The sequence below is a fragment of the Lichenostomus cassidix genome, chromosome 4 (assembly GCF_008360975.1).
Source record: "Lichenostomus cassidix isolate B80296 chromosome 4, HeHo_3.0, whole genome shotgun sequence".
In the NCBI taxonomy this organism is placed as follows: domain Eukaryota; kingdom Metazoa; phylum Chordata; class Aves; order Passeriformes; family Meliphagidae; genus Lichenostomus; species Lichenostomus cassidix.
Window position 1 is genome coordinate 56,240,340 of NC_139484.1, and position 24,274 is coordinate 56,264,613.

The 24,274-nt window shown below is 37.8% G+C and overlaps 1 protein-coding gene across 10 annotated transcripts in view; it reads left to right on the plus strand.

Moving 5' to 3' along the window:
- LDB2 (LIM domain binding 2) overlaps window positions 1-24,274 on the plus strand; it is a 214,913-nt gene that overhangs the window by 57,997 nt on the left and 132,642 nt on the right. For all 10 annotated transcript variants that reach the window (XM_085059288.1, XM_085059287.1, XM_085059289.1 and 7 more), the window contains one exon: window positions 15,485-15,587. In XM_085059288.1, the coding sequence (XP_084915414.1) occupies window positions 15,485-15,587 (103 nt within the window). The remainder of the gene's footprint in view (window positions 1-15,484; window positions 15,588-24,274) is intronic.

The following is a 24,274-nucleotide window of genomic DNA, read 5'->3' on the forward strand; positions in this document are numbered from 1 at the left end:
TATTGGTGCAAAGTACAGTTTCTTTGAGAACTGGAGAAAAAACAATTAAATTTCTATCTAGTTATTCACTTACTGAAGAAGAGATACCCTTTTGCAGGTGAAGGCAATGGAAATAATGTACAATACATGCTGCTTCTGGGCCTTTTAAAAACACATAGGCAGTACTCAGGTGCTTGTGACTCTAGTGTTGGATTCTGGTCAGGTCTCCCCAAAGAAGATCTGTTTGGATATTAATGAATTGTAATTTTTAGGTTATATGCAACGGGGAATAGTGAAACTTGCATCATCAGTAATATGTTCAGGTCACTTCATTTTGATACCAACACTTATATCAAAGAGGCTGAATAAAATAAGAGAATATCAATGATGATCATGGTTTCTTCTCCACATGAGAAATTTATACTCTGTTTAACACCCTGCTTCCAGGTGAGCTTCCAGTTATTTGATATTGATGGCCATGAGAATGAGCATACACAAAATAGGTAAATCACACTGTGCTTCTACCCAAAACAGAGCCAGGCTCTGAAGGATCATGCCATTGGTGGAAGTGTCAGCCTACTGAAGAAGAAAAGAGTTTGGGATTCCCTTTTTTATGTTGCTCGTGTTTAAATGCATGACACTCTAGCTTTTCTCTGCAGCCATGGCTACCATCAAGGTAGACTCCTGTTCTTCAAAAAAATCACACTTTATTATCTATCTATAGGACCTGAGAGCTTTGATTTCAAGTTAGTTTTTGATAGGACAAGTTACAGAGTGCAAAGTCTACAGCAGAAGAATAGAGGACTGAGTTATTCTAAGCTTGTATCAAGAAACCAGATACTAAAGACCAGCAATTTCAAATGTTGACCTAGAGTTCTATCTGTGTGCTCCAGTAGTGCACCATGCAGAACAGACACTGCTGCACCTCACCTCGGGTAGACCTTGTAGATCAGGAAGGTACCCAGTATTATTTTGATCATTATCTAGATGGGATTTTTTTTTTAATAACGGAACATGATGCATAGTAGTTTCCTTAGAGCTATTTACAATAGTATTAGTCAAAGTGGAAAAACTGTAATTTGTTTCTCTTTATTTTACCATGGGTTTAAGTTACTTTAAAGTTTCTCTCTCTTAAGATCCAAAAGGACACCTTGGAAATACAAAAGGATTAGTTGATTACATCTATGAAGTATACCTGGAAAGTAGACATTTTCTAGGAGTGCAAAAAGGTCTTTTCAAGTAGGAAACATAAATTCTTAGAGCAATGGTTACATCATACAGTATCACCTTTTCACCTTAAATTTCTTAAGGGGACATTTATTATTCCTGAATGCTGTGCTTATTCTTGTAGGAACACTGTGGCACACTGTGTCTCCTTTTATGTTTGCAAGGCACTACCACTGATGGTCTGATAGATTATTTCCCTAGGACTCATCATGTACAACATAGAGTGCACTTCTGTTTTCATATCCCATCTTGACCACTGGATTCAGCTGAGATAGATAGATAGATAGATAGATAGATAGATAGATAGATAGATACCAGCTTACAACCCATAGGATTGTTCATCTGCATACTACATAATACAGCTGAAAATGTTCAGTATCTCTGCAGTTTCTTGGCCATGTGCCCTGGGCAGTTTGATGTCACCTCCTTGACTGATTCTAATGAGTGCTTGAAATATTGGCAGAGGAATGAGGAGAATATTGACAGTGTAATCCTGCCTGTGGTCCCTTCAGATCAAGGTGCATGAGTATTTGCAGGGAGAGACAGGGAAGCTGCTTTGATTCTGTACTTGTTCTGAAAGTCCATTGAGACTTTAGGACATGAAGGCCTGTGATTGTCAGCTGTACTGGAGAGGGTTGAACCAAGTTGGAAGGGACTCAGTCCAGACCTGACCCCTGCCAGATGTTGAGCCTTTCTGAACAAGCCCATTCACAGGAACTGCTTGCTGAATACAAAGCATATTTGATGCTCAGTACCCTCCTTTGTCCTTGCTGGTATGCCATGAGATACGTGGTGGGCTCTGTGCTGACCTGGCAGTTTCTGATGGGTTTCTTGCAGCTTTCAAACCTCACCTGTGGAGGTTGTAAAAAGTTCAGAATAATTCTAGAATGCCTCAGACCAGGGATAAGTCGATATATGATTTTAAGAAGCAGATGACCTAATCCAGGAGACACTACTACTGAAGCTGAGAGTATCAACAAAAAAATGTGCATGTCTGGATCACTGCATCTGGTTCGAGAAAAAACTTTATGAATCAGAAAATAGAACTAAGAAAGCAAGAGGGAAAAACAAAAAGAAGCCATTTTGCTCTAGAGCAGAGAGGTGATCCTTCAGTGTACCAAACAGAAATCAGGTGTAAAAGTCAAGTGATTGTGTAAGAACTCATTTAGAGAAGGAAAATCCTAAGAACAGCCAGTGCCTGAAACCAGCACCTTCCAAAGAGCATCCATGATATTTCAATATAATATTTCTTTGAGGACCTAGAGTGTGATCCAGCTACAACCAATTTTGTAGGTTCTGACAAAACATAGTGCAAAGAAATATGATAACATCTCACAGTGGTTGTCATTGCACTAGTAGAAAACAAGCTGCATGATGTGGATCCATATATTCTGGGTTGAGCTTGACATAAGGTTCCCCTAGTCTAAGAAGACATTAGCACTGAATCTTTTCTGATTTTCTGTCTCACTTTCAGATGACAGCTTCTCTGGCAGTTAACACATTCCCAGAAATGGGACTGTGTAGTTTCTTGGCTTTGTCAAAGCTATTGCTGCCTTCTCAGGCTTTTTAGTACTCTGAACACAAATCTTTTAGAAAAGCCCTGAAACTGTAGATGTGCTGGGTTTATGGCACTCTTGAGGAACACACTGTAATTAAAAAAATTAAGGGTTCTCAACATGATCATTGTATATTTTAGTTAGAATGCACAACTGTAACAAAACAGACAAACAATGCCATGCCAACAGTATAATTTATTGTTAAGATATGAGGATTTAGATCCTTGAAAATAGGTCTGAGCTGCTTTATACGTGCATTTCTGTGAGCTCTTTAAGTTATTTCAGTCTCCTCTGCAACAACTTTGTGAATACTTATCCATGTTATGCAAAACTGTTTGCTTTCTTAAAATAGTTTTCTGTGTGTCTCAGCTTTCTCACAGATTTCATATTCTTTGTGGTTTTAAAAATTTTGTATCAACACTGGTAGGTTTTTTTTAGGCTATAGGTATGCACCATATCTCTAGATCCTATTCCTAAAGAAACTGGGGAGGAAGGAAACTGCTTTTTCAAAGGCTTTGCTTGGTCTTTGTCAGGAGATGCCTTCACCTAGCAGGCAGTGAGGGTAAAATCTACATTAGCAGTCCAAGGTGTCAGTCACTTGGCTCTCTGACTTAAGTGAAAATTAAAAGTCAGAAAGACCATTAGTCATTTTTTCACAATTTAGCTTGTTGGCTGGCAGGCACCCACCAAGAAAGTCCAGAGTTTTGAAGCAAATTCACAAATTTTCTGTAAGTAAGTTTTCCAAATTGTCACTTTTTTCTACTTCTTTGTGTCCTGCAACTTTACACAGAGAAATTTTGACTGCATTAGAAAATAGGAAAGGTCTACTATCACCTATGGAAAACTAAGAAATCTTAAGTGAATCAGTTTTACTGATTTAACAGGCCCACAGAGTCTGAAGTGATTGGTTGTAGTTCATAGGAGGTTACTGCTGTAATGAAAAGATGTTTAAAATTTCATTAGATGTTTATGGACCCAGAGGTGAGGCCCCAGTGGATTATCATATACAACATAAGTACATATTAAAAAAAAAAAAAAAGTATTACCTGTTATGATCTTTCAACTGGATCATATCAGGTCTCAGCTACAAGGATGACCTTATGGGTGATTTCCCTGACATATGTAGTTACACTTGGCTTTGCTTACTTTGTGTAAATTTAGATTTATACATTTTTCATGTTTAAGCAGTAGGGTAGCTAGTAAATAGACATTTTTAGTAAATAATTGCTCATGTTGCTACTAGTTGACTGACAGCAAATGAAATCCTACAAGGATTTTTATACATTCTAGTGGTAGTGATATAGCTAAGTGGCCACTTGGTAGGTGAGAGCTTTGTTTGTCTAGGGTTTTAGCATAATGATTAAATCACAGCTTTCTCTAATTGCTTCAGCTGCAGCCAAACTCAGTTGGATAGGATTCTGAAGCAAATGGAATTCTGTCACATTCAATATCAGTGTTTGCTTTATTAAATAGCATTTCTCTGGGGACCTGCATAGACTTTTAGAGTTTTTAATTCGTTACAGTATGTAATAGCTGGCTTCTGTGAAGGAATTGTTCACCAAGCTGCATTCTTATTATTACTATTGATGCCTTTTTATTTTAAATGAGGTTGACAAGATAAGAGATGCCATTTAGAAAAAAGCTTTACTTACTTTGCTCAGTGAAGACCGACTTTTGAAAGGGAACACTTCTTGGCATGCATAAATTCTCCCATTTCTTTTGAAGTGAAAATTTAAAGTTAATAATTAAAACAAACACACAAACCCACTCTGTTATCACAACCTCAGTGCTTCATTCTCTCTGTATTTCTTTCAGTGCCTTTCAGTACAGTATATCCTTTGATTTAGCAACCGTAACAGCCTTGTCAGTGATCTGTTACACTGTTCTACAATATTATAGCAGCAATAACAGTAAAAGTTTTGCTTCTAAGTAGATTTTTTTTTCATGGCAAGCAGGTGATTCAGACATCTCCATTTGAATCAGAATTTTAATTTGTAAATGCAAATGTCAGTTTAAAAAATGCACTGCTCTGTGCTTCTCACCATCAAAACTTGCAAACGGTTGTGTTTACTGAGAATGTGCAAGTGTCTGGAGCCCAACCCACCCTGATTTTCTCAAAGCAACCTGAACTGATTACTGTTCCTTCATTAATCAGCCTTGGCTGTACATATACCCAGTAGTGGGTGTTACGTGCTTGAGAAGGGTAATGCTCCACCACAGAAAAACTGAGCAACTGAGAAGCAACTGAGGAGCAACTAAGCGATCTGACAGTCACAGGATAACGCATGAGAAATGTTAGTATTTGGTATGTGTTGTCTTGACCTAGGATTTCCTTGTATTTCAGATAACCAAGGATGCAGGAAGATATATAGCAGCAATTCTGTCTCTAGTTTAATTGTATTTTGTACAGGAATTTTGTATCCAAATACAGTATGAGATAAAATACAGGGTTTGAGGGCCTTTATTTCCAACCGTGGCTAGCTGGGGAGTAAAGTTAGGAAGCCAGGAAAATAATCACATCTTCTTCATTTGAAGCATTTCATACTGGCAGAAATCTTTAACCAGTTCTCCAACTTCTGTCTGCCACTTGGAGCTTTTTATATGAAACAGCAGGAACCTGGCAGCCTGGAGATCTTTGAGCATTGCAAGTAAAAAACTTGAACATCATTTATAGGTTTTCCTGCCAAGTCTGTAAAAATCTAGACAAAGTAGACACAGTTGTTTCACCCAGCTTTTCACGTATTTTTGTCCTTCACTAAGCTCTCAAAGCCTCAACTAGTTTTCTTCCTGACTTTTAAATTCTTGGTAGGTATATAGAATAGGATTTATCTCACCTGCCTTTATCCCTATAAAAGTTACATGGCTAGACTGAACCATTCTCTAGGCTCCCTCTACAGACAGTGAAGAGACAAATATCTCCAGGAGGCTTTTTATCTCACATGAATTTAGACAACTGTCTTGGGGTGAAATGAATCCCAGCCCTGTTGTCACCCTCCAGCTTTGATTCAGCAAATGTAACAAGTTCCATTTCCATGCTGGGATTTGGAGCCTTGTATAGAATATTCCAACATCTGATTTCCACTTAATTTAATGGAAAATGAATGCATAAGTCTTTTAATTAGCTTTGAAAATCTCTGCCTTAATGTTTGATTAAGTTTGAATGCACATGTGTTTGTATATTAAAAATTACAAGCAATAAATGTAGCTGTATTATTTTCAAAGACCTGAGCATCTGACAACTGCAGCTGATTAGTGGTTCAAATGACCAAAGCAGATGATACTTACTATGCTGTAGTGTTGAAAAGTGGAACAAGTAAGTAGAGTCTAAAATATAGACTTAATAACTTAATACCTCAATACTACCTTTTTTCTTATCTCTCTCTTAAGTAGAATTTAGATTCTGAAACACATTTAACACAGATAATATTGTGGATAGAGTGACATCGCCAGCTGACAAAAACAACTGTGATTACTAGTCCTAATGAGTACAGAATGCATACAGGAATTAACTTGGCGTGTAGTTTTGCTATGCTAAAGAAGTAAAGCTTTAAAATCATCACAAGAGTGGGGCTTCTGACATGAGCTGAATAAAAAATGTGAATGAACTTTTAAGTGACATAATTTGAAGGTGACTATATCTCTTTTATGAAATTGTAAATTGCCAGTGGTTTTTTTGCTTAACGAATATGCACTGTTTATATAGCAAGAATACAAAGGGGTGTTTTTATTACCAGTACATAACAAAGAACTCATATTTGTGCTTTACCATTGCTTCTTGCCAAAATTTCTGTAAGGTGCCATAATGTTTACTTCTCTGTACTGTCTGGAATTATATAGTGCTGTTACAATTTCTTTGGGTGATACCTGGACAACAAAAACCACAGTTACATTATTAAACACTTAAATGCAGCAGTATATAATTTAAACAATATATAATTTAAAGTGTAGATATGATGTAAATTTTAACAAAAGGGAGTGGTTTCTTCAATACTTCTCTCTTTATTGTTTTTTTCTGACTCGTTGTTGCTAAATTAAACTTTTGTGCATGAGATATCCTGTTCTCCATAGGAGATGGGACATACAATGTACTTGATCTTTTCCACTTCCTGTACCTTCCCAAGAAATAACAGCTCTTTGGTTAGACAGAGCTGTCCATTATTTTTATATGTTCTTACCTGGTTTGCAAAGCTTAATAGGTAGTCATAATCTTGAGTTAATTAGACTTGCAGGCTGGCAAAAGCTTAGGTGGATCCCAGCTCAGCAAAGCATTTAAGCATATCCTTAATTTTAAAATTCTCCTTCTGAGTCTTAGCAGGAGTTTTCACCAAGGCCTGCTGGGTAGAGTTGTGCTAGAGTTGTGTCTAATGGTCTGGGCTGGAAAGGACCTTAAAGATCATCTGTTTCCAAACCCCCTGCCATGGGCAGGGCTCCCTGTACCAGACCACATTGTTCAGATCTCCATCCAGCCTGGCCTTGAACACTTCAGGAACAGGGCAGCCACAGCTTCTCTGAGCAACCTGTGCCAGTGCCTCATCACCCTCACAGTGAAGAATTTCTTCCTAATAGCTAATCTAAACCTGCTGTCTTTCAGTTTAGAGCCATTCCCCCTTGTTCTATCCCTACATGCCCTTGTAAATAATCCTTCTCAGGCTTTCTTTGTGTATATAGAGATATATATCTCCTCACCCATATGTCTTTTCAACCCATATAATCTTTTTTTATGATAAAATCAGCTCTTTGTAGCTGCATTACTTAGCTCTTTCACTGTTTGATACTTCTGCAAGAATTTGGAATGCAAGTGGAAGGATAGTTTGTCTTACCTGTGTTTCTCTTTCCTACCTGGATCACTAGACTCAGACGAGAATAAGGCACAACACATAGCAGAATACGTTTTTTAACTCAGCTGAAGAGCCATTTTTAAACTCTCAAAGTATAGTCTGTTAGATCATAGTTTAGATTGTAGTTTTTCAGAATCAGGGACCTCTGAAGGTCCCAGCTGTGTATTTGTCTCTAATACACATGGTGCTTTTGTGAGGCTTCAGTGATCAAAGAGGTGAGGAGAGTCCAGTGTGGAATGGAGGTGTCAAGGACTGTCTTCATCATGCTCCAATGTAGGATTTTAATGCTGTCAGTAATAATTTTATTTTCACTGTAATAAATGATAAAGGGATTTGTGTTCACTAAATTTTAGAGCCTTGGGAGTTGGTGCAGTTGGGTAGACAGACCTAGAGAGACTCATTTACTAATATTGCTGGGAATATGAGCTTTTTTTTCTGTGCCCTAGTGACACATAATATTTGATGCTCTATATTCACTCATGGCAATACTAGTTATTGCCTTTTCATTCGGATAGATGGCATAGTAGCTTCCATTTACTCATATAGATGGAAGTAAACAAGGTAAAAAAGAAACCAGGTCAAAATGTCAGAATAAAATAAGAACATTTGTATGGCTGACAGTAGTACAGTAGATAATAGACACACTTAATATTCCATCTCTATAAACTATTCTCAAAGGCAGAGGCTGTGGGGTATTCTGTGGCAGAATAGAGAAATGTAACTGTGGTTCATTTTTGATAAACACAAAACTCAGGTCTGTGATTTGTCTGCAATGATCATGGATTGAGAATACTACTAAGAAAATCTATTACTGTTTCCAGTCAGCTAGAGACATCTTTGTGCCTATTGAAAAAGGACTCAAATTTAAAACAATTTTGAATATGGATTTAGTATGCACTGTATATATAGCAAGTACGAACAGATACTCTGCTGTGGGTGGAAGTGCATATTTCTGTTAAAAACTGCACAATTTAGGTGTTAATGCCCAGTCTTTTTGTTCACACAGCCAGAATATAGGTCTTATCCTTAGAGACCAAGTGCAATCTTATCCCATATATTTAAAGAGGACAAAAGAGCATCTTCTGCTGGTCAATGATGATATTGCTGTGAAATCTCAAGCATGATGCCATGGTGGCAGTAAGGAATTGGCAGTGGAATGTGTCTTGAGCCCAGCTTCGTTGCTCTTTTTTTCCCCTTTTTTTCTCCTACTCATTCTTGTGCACAAGTTCCAGGAATGGAAATAATGAATTCAAATTAAAGAAGCCAGTGAAATGACACATTTCATAAGTTAACTCCTTCTGCTCTGTACTGCTTACAGAGGAGTATTAAACTGCAATCTCCTGTCTGCTTTAGGTGAATAGTCAAACATGCACAGAGTAGATATTCATTTCTCTTTTGTCCACAAGCTTTGGTAAAATTTAAAGACTGACAAATAATAGGTTTTAGACCAGGCATTCTTCTCTGATTCTGTTATTAGACTGCACCAGGTATGTCTCTGTCTTATTCTTTCCTGACAACTTCAGTTAGAAATCTCTGTAATTTTAAGGACTACGATTTTAAAAGGATATCCAAATTGTTATATATGTAGCCTCTGTGTAGATGGAAAAATTGGGTGCCTTAGATGCAGTGGAATAACTGCTCGTTTATAGCTGTGTATAGACTGGTCTCACTATTTGCCAGCCTAGTGAGTATTCCCACAACTACTCTCTAACACAAGGTATCTAATTTGGGCATATGTTAGTGGAAGAGGTCAGCCATCCTTCCGAATACAAGAAGAATGTTTGTTGTCCTCATTTCAGGGTCAGGGTGTTTCAGTTAATCTGAACCCCTGGTAAAATTTCTCAGCATGGACTTGCTATTTGTGAGATGTAAGTGACATTATCTCAAAGCAGAATATCTGCAAAGCTGAGTCGTATGGCCAGAGTCATTACAGCGCAGTGTTTTGCTGTAGTGATGCTGATTCTCATATGCCTGGGTTCAGAGTATGACAAGAAAATGACATAAATCAATTTGTGTATTTCGCAAAGCCTCTCTCCTTTTCTTCTATTTTTTTTTGTTGTTACTCCCATTTGTATCTGAAATCAAATAATTAATGTTTGATTTTCTGTTGCCTGATAGTGTAATGATTTATAGGCAATAAAAATAGGATCCTTGATATATTAGGCATTTCCAGTGAATGTGTAAGAGAAACACCCTTTTATGAGCTTTTCCCTGGAATTCCACTGGAGTTTTTAATCTACTCCAGATTTACATGGGAAATAGAGATGTTGCCCCCATTTTGCCCCCCAGTCAGTCTCTCTGAGGAGGTATTGCTGAGGGGATCTATTGCATGATTATATTCTGCCTTTAAAATAAAACAGAAACTTGGTGTTGTTTCTTTACTGTACAATTGAAGATGAGTTCCTAAGTGGAATGTAAACAATAATTTAATTAATTATTAAGTGAGCTGAAGAGACTGATATGTTTTGGCCATTGAGCAGAGCAGAGTTTTGGCAAGAATTTGCAAGTGTATAATGGAACAGAAAACTACTTATGACCAAAGCCAAGTCTTAAAATCTTTCAGCCAGTTTTACTACACATTGTTTGAGAGATGGAATCCAGCCACACTAGTAAGTGAAATAAAAGAAAACAATACCATTAAAACGATGAATATGAGTGAAATAAAAAATGGAAGGAATAGAGTCGGGAATTCCTGGCAGGGAAGGGGAGATGGAGATTCTGTAAGATACCACTAGCTGCAAGGTTAAAGGTATATTTAATTCTGTGTAAAATGTGCTTTATGTTTGAGATAAAATAAATGAGATAGAATAACAAATGGAAAATCAATGGAAGTGGTTCTTAAAAACCAGCCCTGAGTAACCAGATTGGTTCTCTTTTTCAGGTACTTTTACTAACTATATGGTACCACATCCTCCTAGCAAAGCTACTGGAAATAGATGTGCATCTTCTCCTATAACAGAGAGCCATTTGGCTATACAGGTTTCCCACCTACATACATATAGAGCATTCCACTCTTTCACTCTGTTCTTACTCTTTCCAGGAAAAAACAGTCTAGGACTCATAATATCTGTAGACCATACTGAATGTATACAAATAGCTAAAAACTAGGTTATAAAACCATTGTGTTTTCCAGGGCCAGATCTACAGATGAGGACTCAAATTTCCAAATGTAAAAAATTAAGATCTATAGATCCCTATTAATTTGTTACTCATGTGAAATTTGTATCAGAATCTTAAATATGTTACGTAGAGACAAGATGGGTCTAATTTAAAACTAAAATTACTGGATTCTTGTAATTGGACATTTTATTTTTCATGGTCTGTCTGTGTGCTTTCAGTATAAACTTTAACGTCAGACTTTGGTACTTGTGAGTTTTGTCATTTTTAATGGCTGTGGTGTTTTTACAAGTGTATTTAATGGCAAAATCTTATCTTGAACTGCATTAAAGTGTAGTTTAATTTGCTGGGAACAGGAGGAGGGAAGGAATGCCATTCTTTCCTTAGGGAGACAGCAGTTCCTTGTGCAACATTAACTTAAAAGAATATGAGACACATATATGTTGCCAACAGGAGTGTAGATGTATAGAGTTCTGAAAATAGTAAGTGTCAATAGGGAAGGGTTGCAGATGCCAGAAGAAAAATGTAAGCTCCCAAGCACACTCTCTCTTTTTATTTTTGCCTTGTCCAATGCCAAGATAGATGTTTAAAATTCATTTTTCCCAAAAAAGTGATTATTAAAGAAAAAAGTCTGACCTCAGAACAGATGTGTTTCCTGTGTGTATTCACAATCATATTTATTGGTTTCTATAACTCTGTTTTAATATACTATTTACACCTGTTACACATGTGCAGCCAAAAGCAATGTGAGGGTGAAACCAAAAATCAGTTTCTCACTGGGCAGGATCTGTGCAGCTGCTGTAGAGGAGTGGCTCTGCTGGAGGATCATGGGCAGCAGGATCTCTATATCCACTCTTCTTGGGAACACAGCAGTCGTGTTCTGCAGCTCTTTCCCCTCTGCAAAACACTAGCCTACAAATCTGTAACAGGGCAATAAACCACTTAACCTGTAATGGCAGCAAACTGAACCAATTATTACTTCTTCTATCCTTGTTAGCTACCAAGGACAAGTGTTCACTCCTCTTTATAGCAATCTTTTCATGTACTTGAGCACTGTCATCATGCTCCCTGTGAGCTTCTTCTGTCTTATACAAAACACAGATAGATCGTTCTGCCTTTCTTCCTTTGAGTCTTTTGGGCTTGCTTGCTTTGTTTGCATGTGTCTTTAAACTCATTGATTCCTGTGGTTCTCAGCTAAATCCTTTAAAAGTGGGTGGCCCAGACTTGGCCACAGTACTCCAGAAATGGACAGACTATTCCAGTTGAAGTCTTTCCAGAGATGTGTTTGCTGGAGTGGAAGAGTATTGTACCTAAGACATTTCTCTTATTTCCAAGAGCAATTGATTGCTGACATATTTGCTTGATGGACCATTTTCTACAGTTATTCCCCATTTTGTTTTTGTGCTTTTGTCACTTCACTTTATTGAATTTCATCTTTGTTTCAGATCATTTCTCCAATCTATCAAAATCATTTTGAATTCCAGTTCTGTCCTGCAAGGTATCTGCATTATTTTATGTGTGATTTAATGTACTGACTTCTTAGATCAGTCCATTCTGCCTTCCAAGTCGTTAAACAAAAATACAGGAATTTGGAGAAAATGCCATAGTCTCAGTTGGCCTCATATTCCAGTTGCAAGGTCTATCACAGGCAAGTAGAAAAGCCTCATTTAGCTTGCAGACTTCTAATCATATAAGTGTACAAGGTGTAAAGAAGAACCCAGCTTGACTCTCAGATCACACAGTGAACATACGGGACTTTTAGATGGAGGGGGAAAAAGAACATCATTGTACTTAAAATCTGATTACCTTTGCCAAAGAAATCAGAGTCAGGAAAACATATTGAAACCGTAGGATTCCATTTACTTGGAGACCCTATTCAGAGTTGAGCCATGCTTCAAATTGCAAGTAATACCAGGGGTGGAGGGGATCAGAGGGAACAATGACAGTTATGGAAGAAGACGTTTTGCTGCTTGGGTAGCTGGCAACAGCAGCATGGCATCTTCACTTTTGACCCAACTTGCTGGCTGTGTCTGCCCTCTTCTCTCCTCTGACCTATTCCTTAAGATTATTTTAATACAAAATATTTTTAAAGAATTAATTTTTTTTTTGTTATGTTTAGGCCATTATTTCAATGTTTGAGCATGTGAGTGCACTACGTGAAAGGGAGGTTGCCATGGTAATTTCTCATTATTGTTGAATAGAAAAATAATTACTCTGGCAAAATCCCCCGTAACCTGTCAAAGCATAAGTTAAAGATGCCTGAGGGCAGCCTTGCCTCCACCATCCCCTTTTTGCAAAAAAAAAAAAAAAGAAAAAAGATTTTTTTTTTAATAACTGGTTCCTATTTCAGTTTGGCTGGGGACACCTCATTTGATTTTGTTCACATTTGGCTTTGAGTGTAGATGGCCCACCTGTGACAAGGGTGGGGCAGAAAATTAATCAGCAGAGCACATCCAAGCCTGACAGGATTTATATACTCCTTTAAGGTCGGGTTTTCTTTCTGGGGGTGGGGTGTTGCATTTTATGTTTTTCCTTCTTCCTGACATAAAATATGCAAAAGCTTAAGATAAAGACCTTGGACTGTATTCAAACTGTGAGAGAGTCTGAGTATTTCATCTCACCACAGAGAGAATCCACTGTAATTCCATTTCCACATTTTCCTTGCTTTCAAGACTTCTTGGAAGCCAGAGTGAGTGCAAAGATGTGTGGTTTTGAGGTGAGGCCCTGCACTTTCCCTGTTCTTCTCTATCTTTCCCATGTGCAATTATATCCTGGCTATGCGATGCTCTCCTTTTTGTTCCATGTCATTGGATGCTGTATGAGTAGCTCCAGTCATACTGCATTACCAAGAACTGCAAATGTGGTCTGTGGCATTGCTAAAATCCTTCCCTCCGCTCCTCCTTCCCTATGACGGATCTGTCCAAAAGGTTACAGTTCAGTGGTACTGCAGCCTCTCCTTTGCCAAATGGCAGAGTGGTAGCTCATAGCTCCTTGTTGGACATTACACTCTTGCAGGGGCTTGGGATGCACCCCAGCAGGCTGTGCTGGGCAAAGGGTCCCTTGCAGAGCTGGGTGAACACCTGTGTGTTCCATACTTACCACTGTGTGTTTCGTGCTTACTGTTGTGGCTGGTTGGCTACTCAACACAGCAGTGGTTGCACACAGTAACACTCATCAGATTTACACCAGGAAAGAGCAGCAACTCTGTGTGGCAACAGATTTCTGAGATGTGGGGACAGCTTTGATACCTCCTTGTGTGACTGAACCGCAGGGCTGTATGGTCCTGTCACTGCCAGGTGGGATGAGCTTTGGCAAGGAAAATGTATCACAGGCTCTGACTCAGACAAGAAGTTTCTCTAGGGTCTCTGGTAGGAGCCAGATTGTTAAAACCTGTCCTTACCATTTCTCCATTGGATGCTTGACAAAAATCAAAGTGAAATTGGGAGACAGGAAGGGTACCTTGCTCAACATTTTGGAGTGAAATCCAAAAGTAACATCATCAGGAAATACGGCAGCAGAACTAAAATCCCCAGATTGCTCTGCCTGTGTACATAATGACTATGATAGATGCATATTTTCTTTTAAATTGGCATTTTATCTCAGCCTTTTTTTACTGTGAAGGGAACAAATGTTTTCTGTGTTAGATCTGTATTGCTCAGGCATTGAGAGATGCTCAGTGCTCCCTGTGCTGAGTGAACCTGTCCTTGCACACTGGAAGGGAAGATGCTGTGAGTGGGACAGAGCGGCTCTGAGGAGTGCAGCTGGGGCATCTTCAGAAGTGAATTTCCAGCTTTGTTACTGACCCTGTGTGCTACAGGTGGTTTAAGTCTCGGGGCCTCAAAGGAGCAGGAGACTGCATCAAAAATTTCTAATCCAGCTATTAAATATATCCATAGCTTTTGAGTGAAACATTTGGTGGGTTTTGTTTTGCCCAACTTCTGTGAAAACACTTGCAAGCTGCACCTCTTGCTCAGGTGCTGGACATTGAGGTTTGGGTGCCTGTTGTTGATCATCCAGGTCTGAAAATGCCTGGTTCAATTGTTAAAGTCAAGAAACTACCTGCACTGCTGTGCTGGTATATATTTTACCTTGTTCACTATTTTAATAATTGCATGTTCTAGCTATGTGTATTACTGTAAGTCAAAGTATACAGAAGTCATCTTAACAATTTTTTTTCACTTCTTGTATCACACTTTAAAGATTTCTCACAACAATTACATTTCAGTAATTATTTAAGCTGGTATTTAATCAACCTGCAGTAGCATTGTATTTATATTAAATGCATTGGAGTGGAATGGCCATTATATTTGGTTTCTAAATAACTTTCTTGTCATCTCATGCTGATGATGAGGTTACGTAGCATTATAGAATTAAGTACTGAGGGATTTTTCATTACTAGGACCAAGTATTTGAGACACAGCCCAGAGAAGGTGGGAAAAGCCATAAGAGCTTTATTTGCAACTGATTTATAAAACCATATGTAACATTTGGAAAAAAATGGAAAAGAATTTTTTTTTTACGTATTTAGTATGCTTGATAAAATGCAAGATAATTTATTGTACAGCAAATTAAACACTCCAGGATTTTTCCTAAATTAGAACTAGAACTTTATCTAGTAAATTTGTTTGAAATATCATATAGACATCTGCACCCCAAAACCATTGGTGAAGAAGCCAAACTAGGTGTGATCCTGTTGAATTTCTTTTACAACAGATGAACGTATTTTCATTTTGCCTCCTGTTAAGTGAATGATCTGTTGCTTCCTAGGATAGTGACAACCTCTGGTGGGATGCCTTTGCAACTGAATTTTTTGAAGATGATGCAACCTTAACACTTTCATTTTGTTTGGAAGATGGACCAAAGCGATACAGTAAGAAATGTATATTTTTTGTTCTAATGTTAAGTCTGAGTTTCTAAGAACAGTTTATCTGTACAAGACACATGCAACCCTGGCAATGACAAAGTCACTTGTGTATATTCAGTAACTATTAAGTTATGTTAAGGAATTCCATGAATTGGGAATCCATTTTTTATTGAATTCCTCTGAATTTTACTACATGAAAATAAATTATTTCCTCGTGGAGTGAAGCAAATAATATAATATAATCTTCGGATTTTTTAAATTAATGTGCTTTGTGGCTGTGTTTGTGTTCTTTGTTAATCTGTTTTCTGCAGAAGTTCAAGCTTTGAGTCTTGTGGGCAAAATTGTTCACAGAAAGGGAACTTTGTAGCAAGTATCAATTCTGTTGCTGGAAGGGCTTCCAAATTTAAAGAGGGATCAGAATAACAACAAATTAAAAGCTTTATCCTTGCTGATGTGGATGAGTATTATTCCATCAACTGTGTGGATCTATACCGCTTGCACACATTAAGGACCTGCCTTGGATGCTGTCTGAGCAGCAGTGGAAGTCTAGAATACTCTCAATAAAGCACTAAATGAAAGCTTGAATAAAAGTGAAGCAGTGAATAACTCTGATGGCATTGGTATCCATTGCCTGCATGTGTTGAGCAGCAAAAAGGGATAGAATTCATCGAACAAATTGTTTGGAGTGAATAATTCACTCAGCTTTAGCACTAAGCAACAGAGAGAGAAGTAAACATTGAAAAACTGCATTGCCAATTGTTTCACTCCATTCAGATTGACCCCTGCTTCATGGTGACAGATTGTGCTCTCTACTTAATGTTCTGAATCTTGCGAGGCTCTTCTTTTCCATGAGAGTGAATGATTGTCAGTGTATCGCTCGCATACTTCTAATCCCTATTATAAATTATCTCAGGTATTTATTTGACAAGTGTTACCTTCTCCTGGAGAAAAAATAACAACCACTTTGAATGCACGTTCTGGGATTAGTGTTGACAGAATTACAGTTTCTTGCCTTTCAAAGCAAGTGATAACTCTGTAAAGGTCCTCAAATTACAGCCTATAGCAACGTTGGTAACAGCTGATCTGTCCTGATTAGGGTGAGTCAACTTGTCAGATATCAGATTTGCTACTTGTGTTATCAGTCCAGAAGGCACAGATACATCAGCAAAAAAGCAATTAATGTCCAGTTAGATCAGAGGGAGTTGCGATTCTTGAAAACAGTGCTGCATATGAAAGAATTTGTCAAAGTGTAAAATACTCCTGTTGTCACAAATGCTTGATAATGGTTGTGTTGTCTGTAACTGGGACAGTTTGGCATGGGGTCATACTGTGATTCTTGGCATTATTGCTGATAAGAATGATTGAAAGATCAAGTTACTGTAGTCCTGTTTTTAAAAGCAACTAGTACACAGGATTTTTCCTCTGGTATTAATTTCTGACCTCTGCACAAGCTGTTACTTTTGGTTTATTCTCAGTGTGTGGAATTGAAGCTCTGCACAGAGGGCTTTTTGCTGTTCATTCATATTTCCTTTCCTTTGTTAGTAAATATTTATGGAATTCTGAACTACAGTATTAGTGATTCTTTTTGACACAAGCAGTATTCCAACTCAGTGAATCTCTGATGAGCATGCTTGTGCTGTTCCAGTTTGAGACTTCCATTGCCCTCTGAGAAGGCTTTGAGAGCAGTCTTGGGGCCTGCATGCTGCCCAGGTCCCTGCTTGGGGACACCTTCAGCATTTCTTGTGGTGGCTGCAGAGTGGAGGTTGCATGTTGAGAGTAGCTCTCTCTTCCCAGCTGGACGTTTGTGTCCAAAACCACATCCAGGAGCTGAGAACAGAGCAGTTTGCTCCCCATACAGGACTGTTCGGCTTGCCCAAGCCACGCTCATGCCCTGCTATTCTTTTATGGATGCTCTTGGCATCTCCCAAAAACCATAATGACACCCAGTACCTCTATTCCAAGCTGATCAGGGGCTGTGGTTCCTGTGAGGTGAGCCAGAATGTGGCATGTGGTTGAAGCACCAAACACGGAGTTTAGAAAGCGATGAAACAAAAGTGCACTTTTCTTCATCTGCGCTGTCTCCAGCAAGGCACCTGCCTTCTTGCCTAGTGGGTGTGCTCTTTAGGATGTAGAGGACATTAAACACATTGGAACAGGCAGAAAGGAAAGAGAAAAGACAAATTGTTCTTACTCTTGCAGGCACACTCAGTAATGGAGGGAACCAAGATAAGGCCCAGGAAAAGAGAAACAGGCATCCTTTGAGAAGTTGTTTATACAGTTGAAAGTGATGAAAGATGCCAACCTCTTGTCTTTGCTCTAGGATTCAGGTCAAAATTGCCTGGCTTTGTCTTGCTTCAGCCTGTGAGAAATTTGCTTCCATTATTTGCATTGGTTGTGGCCACCACCTTTTTTTTTTTAACTTTGGGCAGTGGTTTCCCTCTTCTAGAGAACTAAAATATTCTCTTTTGGAAAAAACAAATTTTAAAAAACCCTTTGTGTGTGTGGGTGTGTGGAAAGGAGAAAAACTTGTTCGCTGTCCATGGCCTCATTTTTCTCTGGGTTATGGCAATTCCCAGTTCTTTTCCCTCCTTCTTTTCAGGTGCTATCCAGAACTTGTGTTAAGCCATCAGAGACATGCAGAAGTGTGGTGTTTTGCCCCAGGTTCCTTCTTCAAAGCCCCTCGAATGTGTTGTGGGAGGCTGCTGGGAACTAATCTTGAGTGCAGTTCCCAAACTCCTTTGGGGGCTTTCTTCCTGTGCTTGCTTTAAACTTTTCCTTTCTATGAGTTTCCTGTCATAGCCTGTTTCCCACATGGCTCTGTCTGCCCTCTGCTCTTACCTGAACAGTCCAATCCCACAGCCAATGTAAATGTTCAGAGCAGGCCAGTAAATCAGTGTTTGTGTAAGTGGTAGAAGATTTTTTTTAAAATTGCTTTTATTTGCCTTTCCTTTTGTTTTAACTTTTAATATACAGTTTTGTCCAAGAGATTGTAAGGGTTGTAAACACACCTTTTTTTTTTTGTCTCAAAAAACTAAGTTGCTATTTAATTTCACGGCCCAAAACTGAAGCTTTATGAAAAACACAAAATAGTTTTAGGTCTTCCATTCATATTTCCATGTTTTACAGCACCCTCTCTATACTGAGAAAAGCAGTTTTCTTCCATTTGCTGTTCTCAATGTTTCTCTTAGACTGTCAGCTCTGAGATTCTTTAATTTGTAGGGAAAAATAGATATGGTTCAAAATGGGGATTTTAAGTCACTGGGTTATGTTTACTTTGCTTCTCATAAGACAGCACTATGTACTGATACTCCAGCTAGCTTTAAGTGTACCTATATCTGCACAGCACAGCATGTAAAGGTACTTACTTATGCCCTGGGAAGAGCAGAGGTTTGTTAGTTCAGTGATCCACTGGTGTTAATTAATTTGATTGCCAGGTTTGTTAGACCTAGACCAGCTATCTGTGCAGAACGATACTCTGCCTTGGATAGATGTGACTTGAAAGCCCAGCTTAACTTTTTCATGCAGGGATTCTGTGTCAGACCAGAAATAGCTGCTGTGCCCATCTTTGCAGCTCTTTTTGTCTTTCTTCAGTATTTGATTTCTGTAGATTCAAGAACTTTACCTTCTGCAGTTCTTTCTCCCTGGCACAGAATTCCAGAAAGAAGATACTATCTTCTTTTGAACAGCCACTGAAAATGTGTTTTTCTCCTACTTGCTTATACCTCTCAGCCATTCTTTTGGTCTCCTATTATCAATGAACCCTGCTCATATCACTGAATTCTATGTTGAAATTTTAATGAGAAATGCTGCAGAAAATAAAGGTATATTTTAAGTTAACAAAGGTGTAAATTATGCGTTTCTCTAGTCTGGCTTTTTGGCTACCCTGAGATGGAGAGAAACCTCGCACATTCCAATGCTTAAAAACAAGAAAAGATTCCCAAAACCAGAGATCCTACCTGTCTTACACTGCCTTGAATTACAGAACCTAAGAAATAAACACATGAAGTTCATTCTACAGTGAGAGCAAAAAGAAAATAGTTTTAATATATTATGCCCTGATTTGTTTGGTCAGGAAATAAACAGGATTTAAACAAAACCAAAAAAAAGAAAATACGCCTAATGGAGCAGAATTTTTGTTTCCTTGTTGTGGATAAAGCATTCATTTCCTGTTAAGAGGCTTCTATCCCTGTAAAAGAGTAAATACTAGACTCTGATCCATTGTTGCCCAGGTTCTTTGTTTCTCAGAGACAAAATATTTCCCGAACAGATAAGAGAAACAAGTTTGATTGACAGCTCTTAGCAGAGTCTCATCAGCTGCTGTGCTGACAGCCTGGTGATGCGCACTGTGCTGATGTGGTGGGGACTGACAGGTGATTGACAGCCCAAGACTGTGGAGACAGGAAAGATGAAGCATGCTCAGTAAGAATAATGTGCAGTGTTTATGCAGCACTGCAGAGAATAGGAGCTAGAAAGTTAACTCTTTCAGGGCAGAGTGCTACTGTAACGCATAATGAATGCAGTTGCCACTGTACAGAAAATTAGAGCTTGTCTACGTTTCTCTTCTGTTCACTAAATGATTTCTGTCCATAGAGGAGCTGTATACTGTGAGGAAGCAAAAGCATGAGCTATCACATTTGTAGCTGCAAAAAAATTTCATGTGTGGTAGATATGGGGTCCTCAAAATGGATTTATTAAAGCATATAGATGTAGAATATATTGAGAATTTCAGGCACTTTTTATAGGCTTTCATCACCCAATTTTATATGGCATTGCATAATGTTACACAGTAGAAATTTCAAAAGGAACAATTTGAGCTCTTTGCTCTCCCTATCCCTAGGAAAATATAGTGATTTCAGTTTTATTGTTGCTCTGAATCTGTAGCGGATAATTGAATATGTATTTTGTGTTATAATTTCTACTGCAGTTTGTGTTTGGAATGTACAAGGTAACTATATCATACTTTGCATTTTATGCCCTTTTTGTTCATTTTCTCTGCTTGGCTCATGAACCTGGTTTAATTTTTCTTCATTTCTTGATTTTTTGAGTAATGGATGGATGGATGGATGAATGGATACGTAGATAGATAGATAGATAGATAGATAGATAGATAGATAGATGATAGATAGATGATAGATAGATATAGAATGAAAAAAAGAGTTTTCTGTGCAATAGTTTCAGAGTGAACTTTGGATCAAATAGAAAAATCATCAGCGTTGAAGTGCTTATCTAAGTTTTTCTGTGTGCCTTTAGAATATGTTACATAAATGTATTTTAGATTTTACTCCAAATTATTTAATTAATACACAGCCAGGAAGGTGCAGCAGATTAATTCTAAATTTGTCTCTGTTTTTATAACCTGTGCAATGCAGGTAACTTTATAGCCCTTTATCAAAAACCTTTTAATGGTAAGGGTTAATGGTGGGAAGCTACATCTAGTGGATATTTCTTATAAACATAGTTTGGGAATAAACGGAAAGTTCATCACACATTTCCCACTTGCATAAGTATTTTCAAAAAGATGGTTTGAGGGGCCAGCATGCTACATTATCACCCCAAGTTTCTCTAAAATGGTCATCTAACTTCTCTCCTATAACTCTTAGAGAGAAAATTAAATTTGCCAAGAGAAATAGATTGTTGTATTTCCAGGAACATCATCTCTCTTTTTTCCCTTTATTTTTTTTTTTGCCCAAGAAATCACAGTCATTAAACATGATTTCAGCATTCAGGTACAACACAGTAAATTGGCCTAGCTTTGTGAGACAGATTATTCTGTGTGACTCCCTGGTCTTCATCTTAATATACCACTATTCTAGTTTTGGGTTTTTTCAAAGCTCCTTGGCAATGCTTTTGAGTTTAATTTTAGTAGATAGGTAAAAATTTCATTAAAATCATGTGTAAGAGGTCCGCAATTGTCTGGATCACCACTAGCCCCTCTGCCCTCCAGGCAGTGATTTCTAATTAACAATTACTTCCTAAAATTGATGTGTTAAAGAGTTCCCAATGAATTTTACAAATGCTCTATGAAAAATGTATGTTAATAAACTTTGGTAAGAATGTAAGTAATGCATTAGTAAGTTGAATGCCTAACAGGTGTCGAAGTGTATTGTACCCATCCACTTATCTTTATCACCCAAACTTTTGTGAGCTCATCAAAGAATAAAATGAGATTTGTTTGACAAGTCCTATTTTGCACAAACCCATGTTGACTGGCATTAATTACATCTCTTTCATTTCAATCTTTGTCAGTTAAATCCTGTATAATTTTTTTCACTATTTTGTCTGGATTGATATCAAGCAAGTGTATTATGTTATGATGTTCTCTGACTGTATAGTGTCCCTTAAATATCAGCACAGCAGTAGTGGGTTTTTAAAATTCCCTCAGTAGTTCTTTTATTTTTTTAATTAATATTTTATAACACCAGATAGAAATGTGAAAAAACCCCTTATAACTGCTAATTTCAAAACATTTACTTCTCATAGATACTTTTTAAGATCCATCTTAGTTGCTGATGGACTAGAAAGCACTTTTCACACAAGATCAACATTCTTTCCTAAAGTAGAACGAAAAAGCTTCTTATATATCGATATTGAAAGTTTTTCTGTTCCCAAATTAAATTAAGGTTTGCTAAATTTCAAGGTCTTATTTTCTCTACTTTTTACATGTACAGATTTTTTTTGACTGCCAACTTCAGCATCTAATTCTAATATTTTATATTTCATAATATGTTTTTACAGAACATTTCCCCCTTTGTTATCTTTGGTTTTATTTTTTATAATCATCATAATTATCAGGATTTTTTCCTTCTAATTATTGCCTTCATTTTCCTACTAACATTTTTTGCCAAAGTTGTTTTCTTTCTCATGTTATAGTAACATTTTTGGATATATTATGAAGTCTCTTTAACAGATTCTTAATATTCATGCATAGTTTTTTTTAATTTTCTCCCAGTCCATTGAGCTTTGGTGAATACAGTATTCTGAAGTACCAGCTGTATCTCTCCTACTGACTGGGATTGCCTTTTCTTTGTCTGACTGAATGCATGTTTTGGATGGCATTTGTACAGAAACATGTTGTCTGATTGGAGAATGTCCAGGGGAAAGCAAAAGTCTAAAATAAGACTTACTAAGAAAAATTAAAGAGTTTGAGTTGGTCAGTCTGCAGAAGAGAAGACATGGCAAAAAGGAAAGAGAAAAATGGGAAATAATAACAAGACATATCAAGTAAATTCATATGGCTTGTTTCCATATCTATGATGAGCAGGAGAAGAGAGGCAGGCCTTAAATTGCATTTAAAAGAATAAAAAAATAAAAAAACTGAGGGGCTTGCTCTTACCAGTGAGAAAAATGAGGTGCATGGAGAGATTCCCTGGGGAGGCTGTGAAGCCTCCACTAATGGGGGGCTGAACCACTGATTCCCTGAAGCCTCTGGTCCCAGAGCCAGTGCCAGCTTTCAGTCCCCTGTTCAGTTCAGTTTCAGTCATCATAACCAGTTCTGGAACAATTTTCTCATCTTGGATGCTAAACTTTCTGTGATTAAAACCACCTTACTATTTCCAATTTTGAGTAGTAGAAATAATTTTTTTCTAATACTGCTGGCTAAGCAAGGCTTTGCACATGAATCTTCCCCCAATTTCCTTCAGAAAGAGCATTTTTCTTTTTCTCCCTATTACTGACAGGTGTTGAAGGAATAATTCCTGCTAGTTCCTGATTTGCAATTAGCAGATATGAATTAGACCTTCACCTCTGCCAGCTGCAGTCTTGTTAGCTGGCTTAGTGCTCCTGCCCTGCTGAGTTATCAATACCTGCAAGATACAAAAAAAAAAGAGCTGCTTCACAGCAAAGTGTCAGCCACATGCAACATGTGTGTGTGTTACCTGTGTGTACACACACCACCTCAGTCAGGTACTCCATGGAAAAGTTTGTAATGAAAACTGTTTTATCAGCCACTTTTTCGACTATCCTACAAATAATGCAAGATTTCAGATGTCTTACAAAGGGGGTTCCCAGGTTTTTTTCTGCTTGTAACTAAGTGTGTTGTACAAATCAATATGGGAGTCCCTGTGTCTGTGAAGTGGCACCTGGAAAAGGTCTGCTAACGTAGTCAGGGCTACTAACTCCTGATGTGAATATTGCACAGTTATATGGAGCCTCTAATTGCAGTGGCACACTGAAACCCCAGTCAGATTGGTTCTGCTGCTGTATAAAGAGATTAAGTGATAAACCCTCTTTGGGAGAAATCATCATATCATAGGACATGATACATTATAGGTGTCTTGGGTCCATTCTGAAAGCTGAAAGAATAAAGGCAAAATTAACATGAGAGAATCCCAGTGATTTATGGGCTTTCCCCCTGCCCAATATAAATAATCCCTTTGTTGTGGTTGGCTTTTGTTCACCCATTTGGTCCAAATTATGTAGCATTTAGTTCTTTCTCTCTGCTGGAGGTGATGTTAATAAAATGATGGAAACACATGCAAAATAATGGAAATCAAGAGCTTTTTACATCAAAATATGACCCAACTTCTCGCTATTTTAAAACTCAGGTTAAATAATTTCTGAATTATTTAATGTGCATACTGTAATGGCAATTGTGAGGAATTGGTCAGTACTTTTTTTGTTTTGCTGAATAACTGCATTTGGCTTCAAATGTTGTTAGTACATTAATTTTTTCTTTAAATTGAGAAATAAAACTG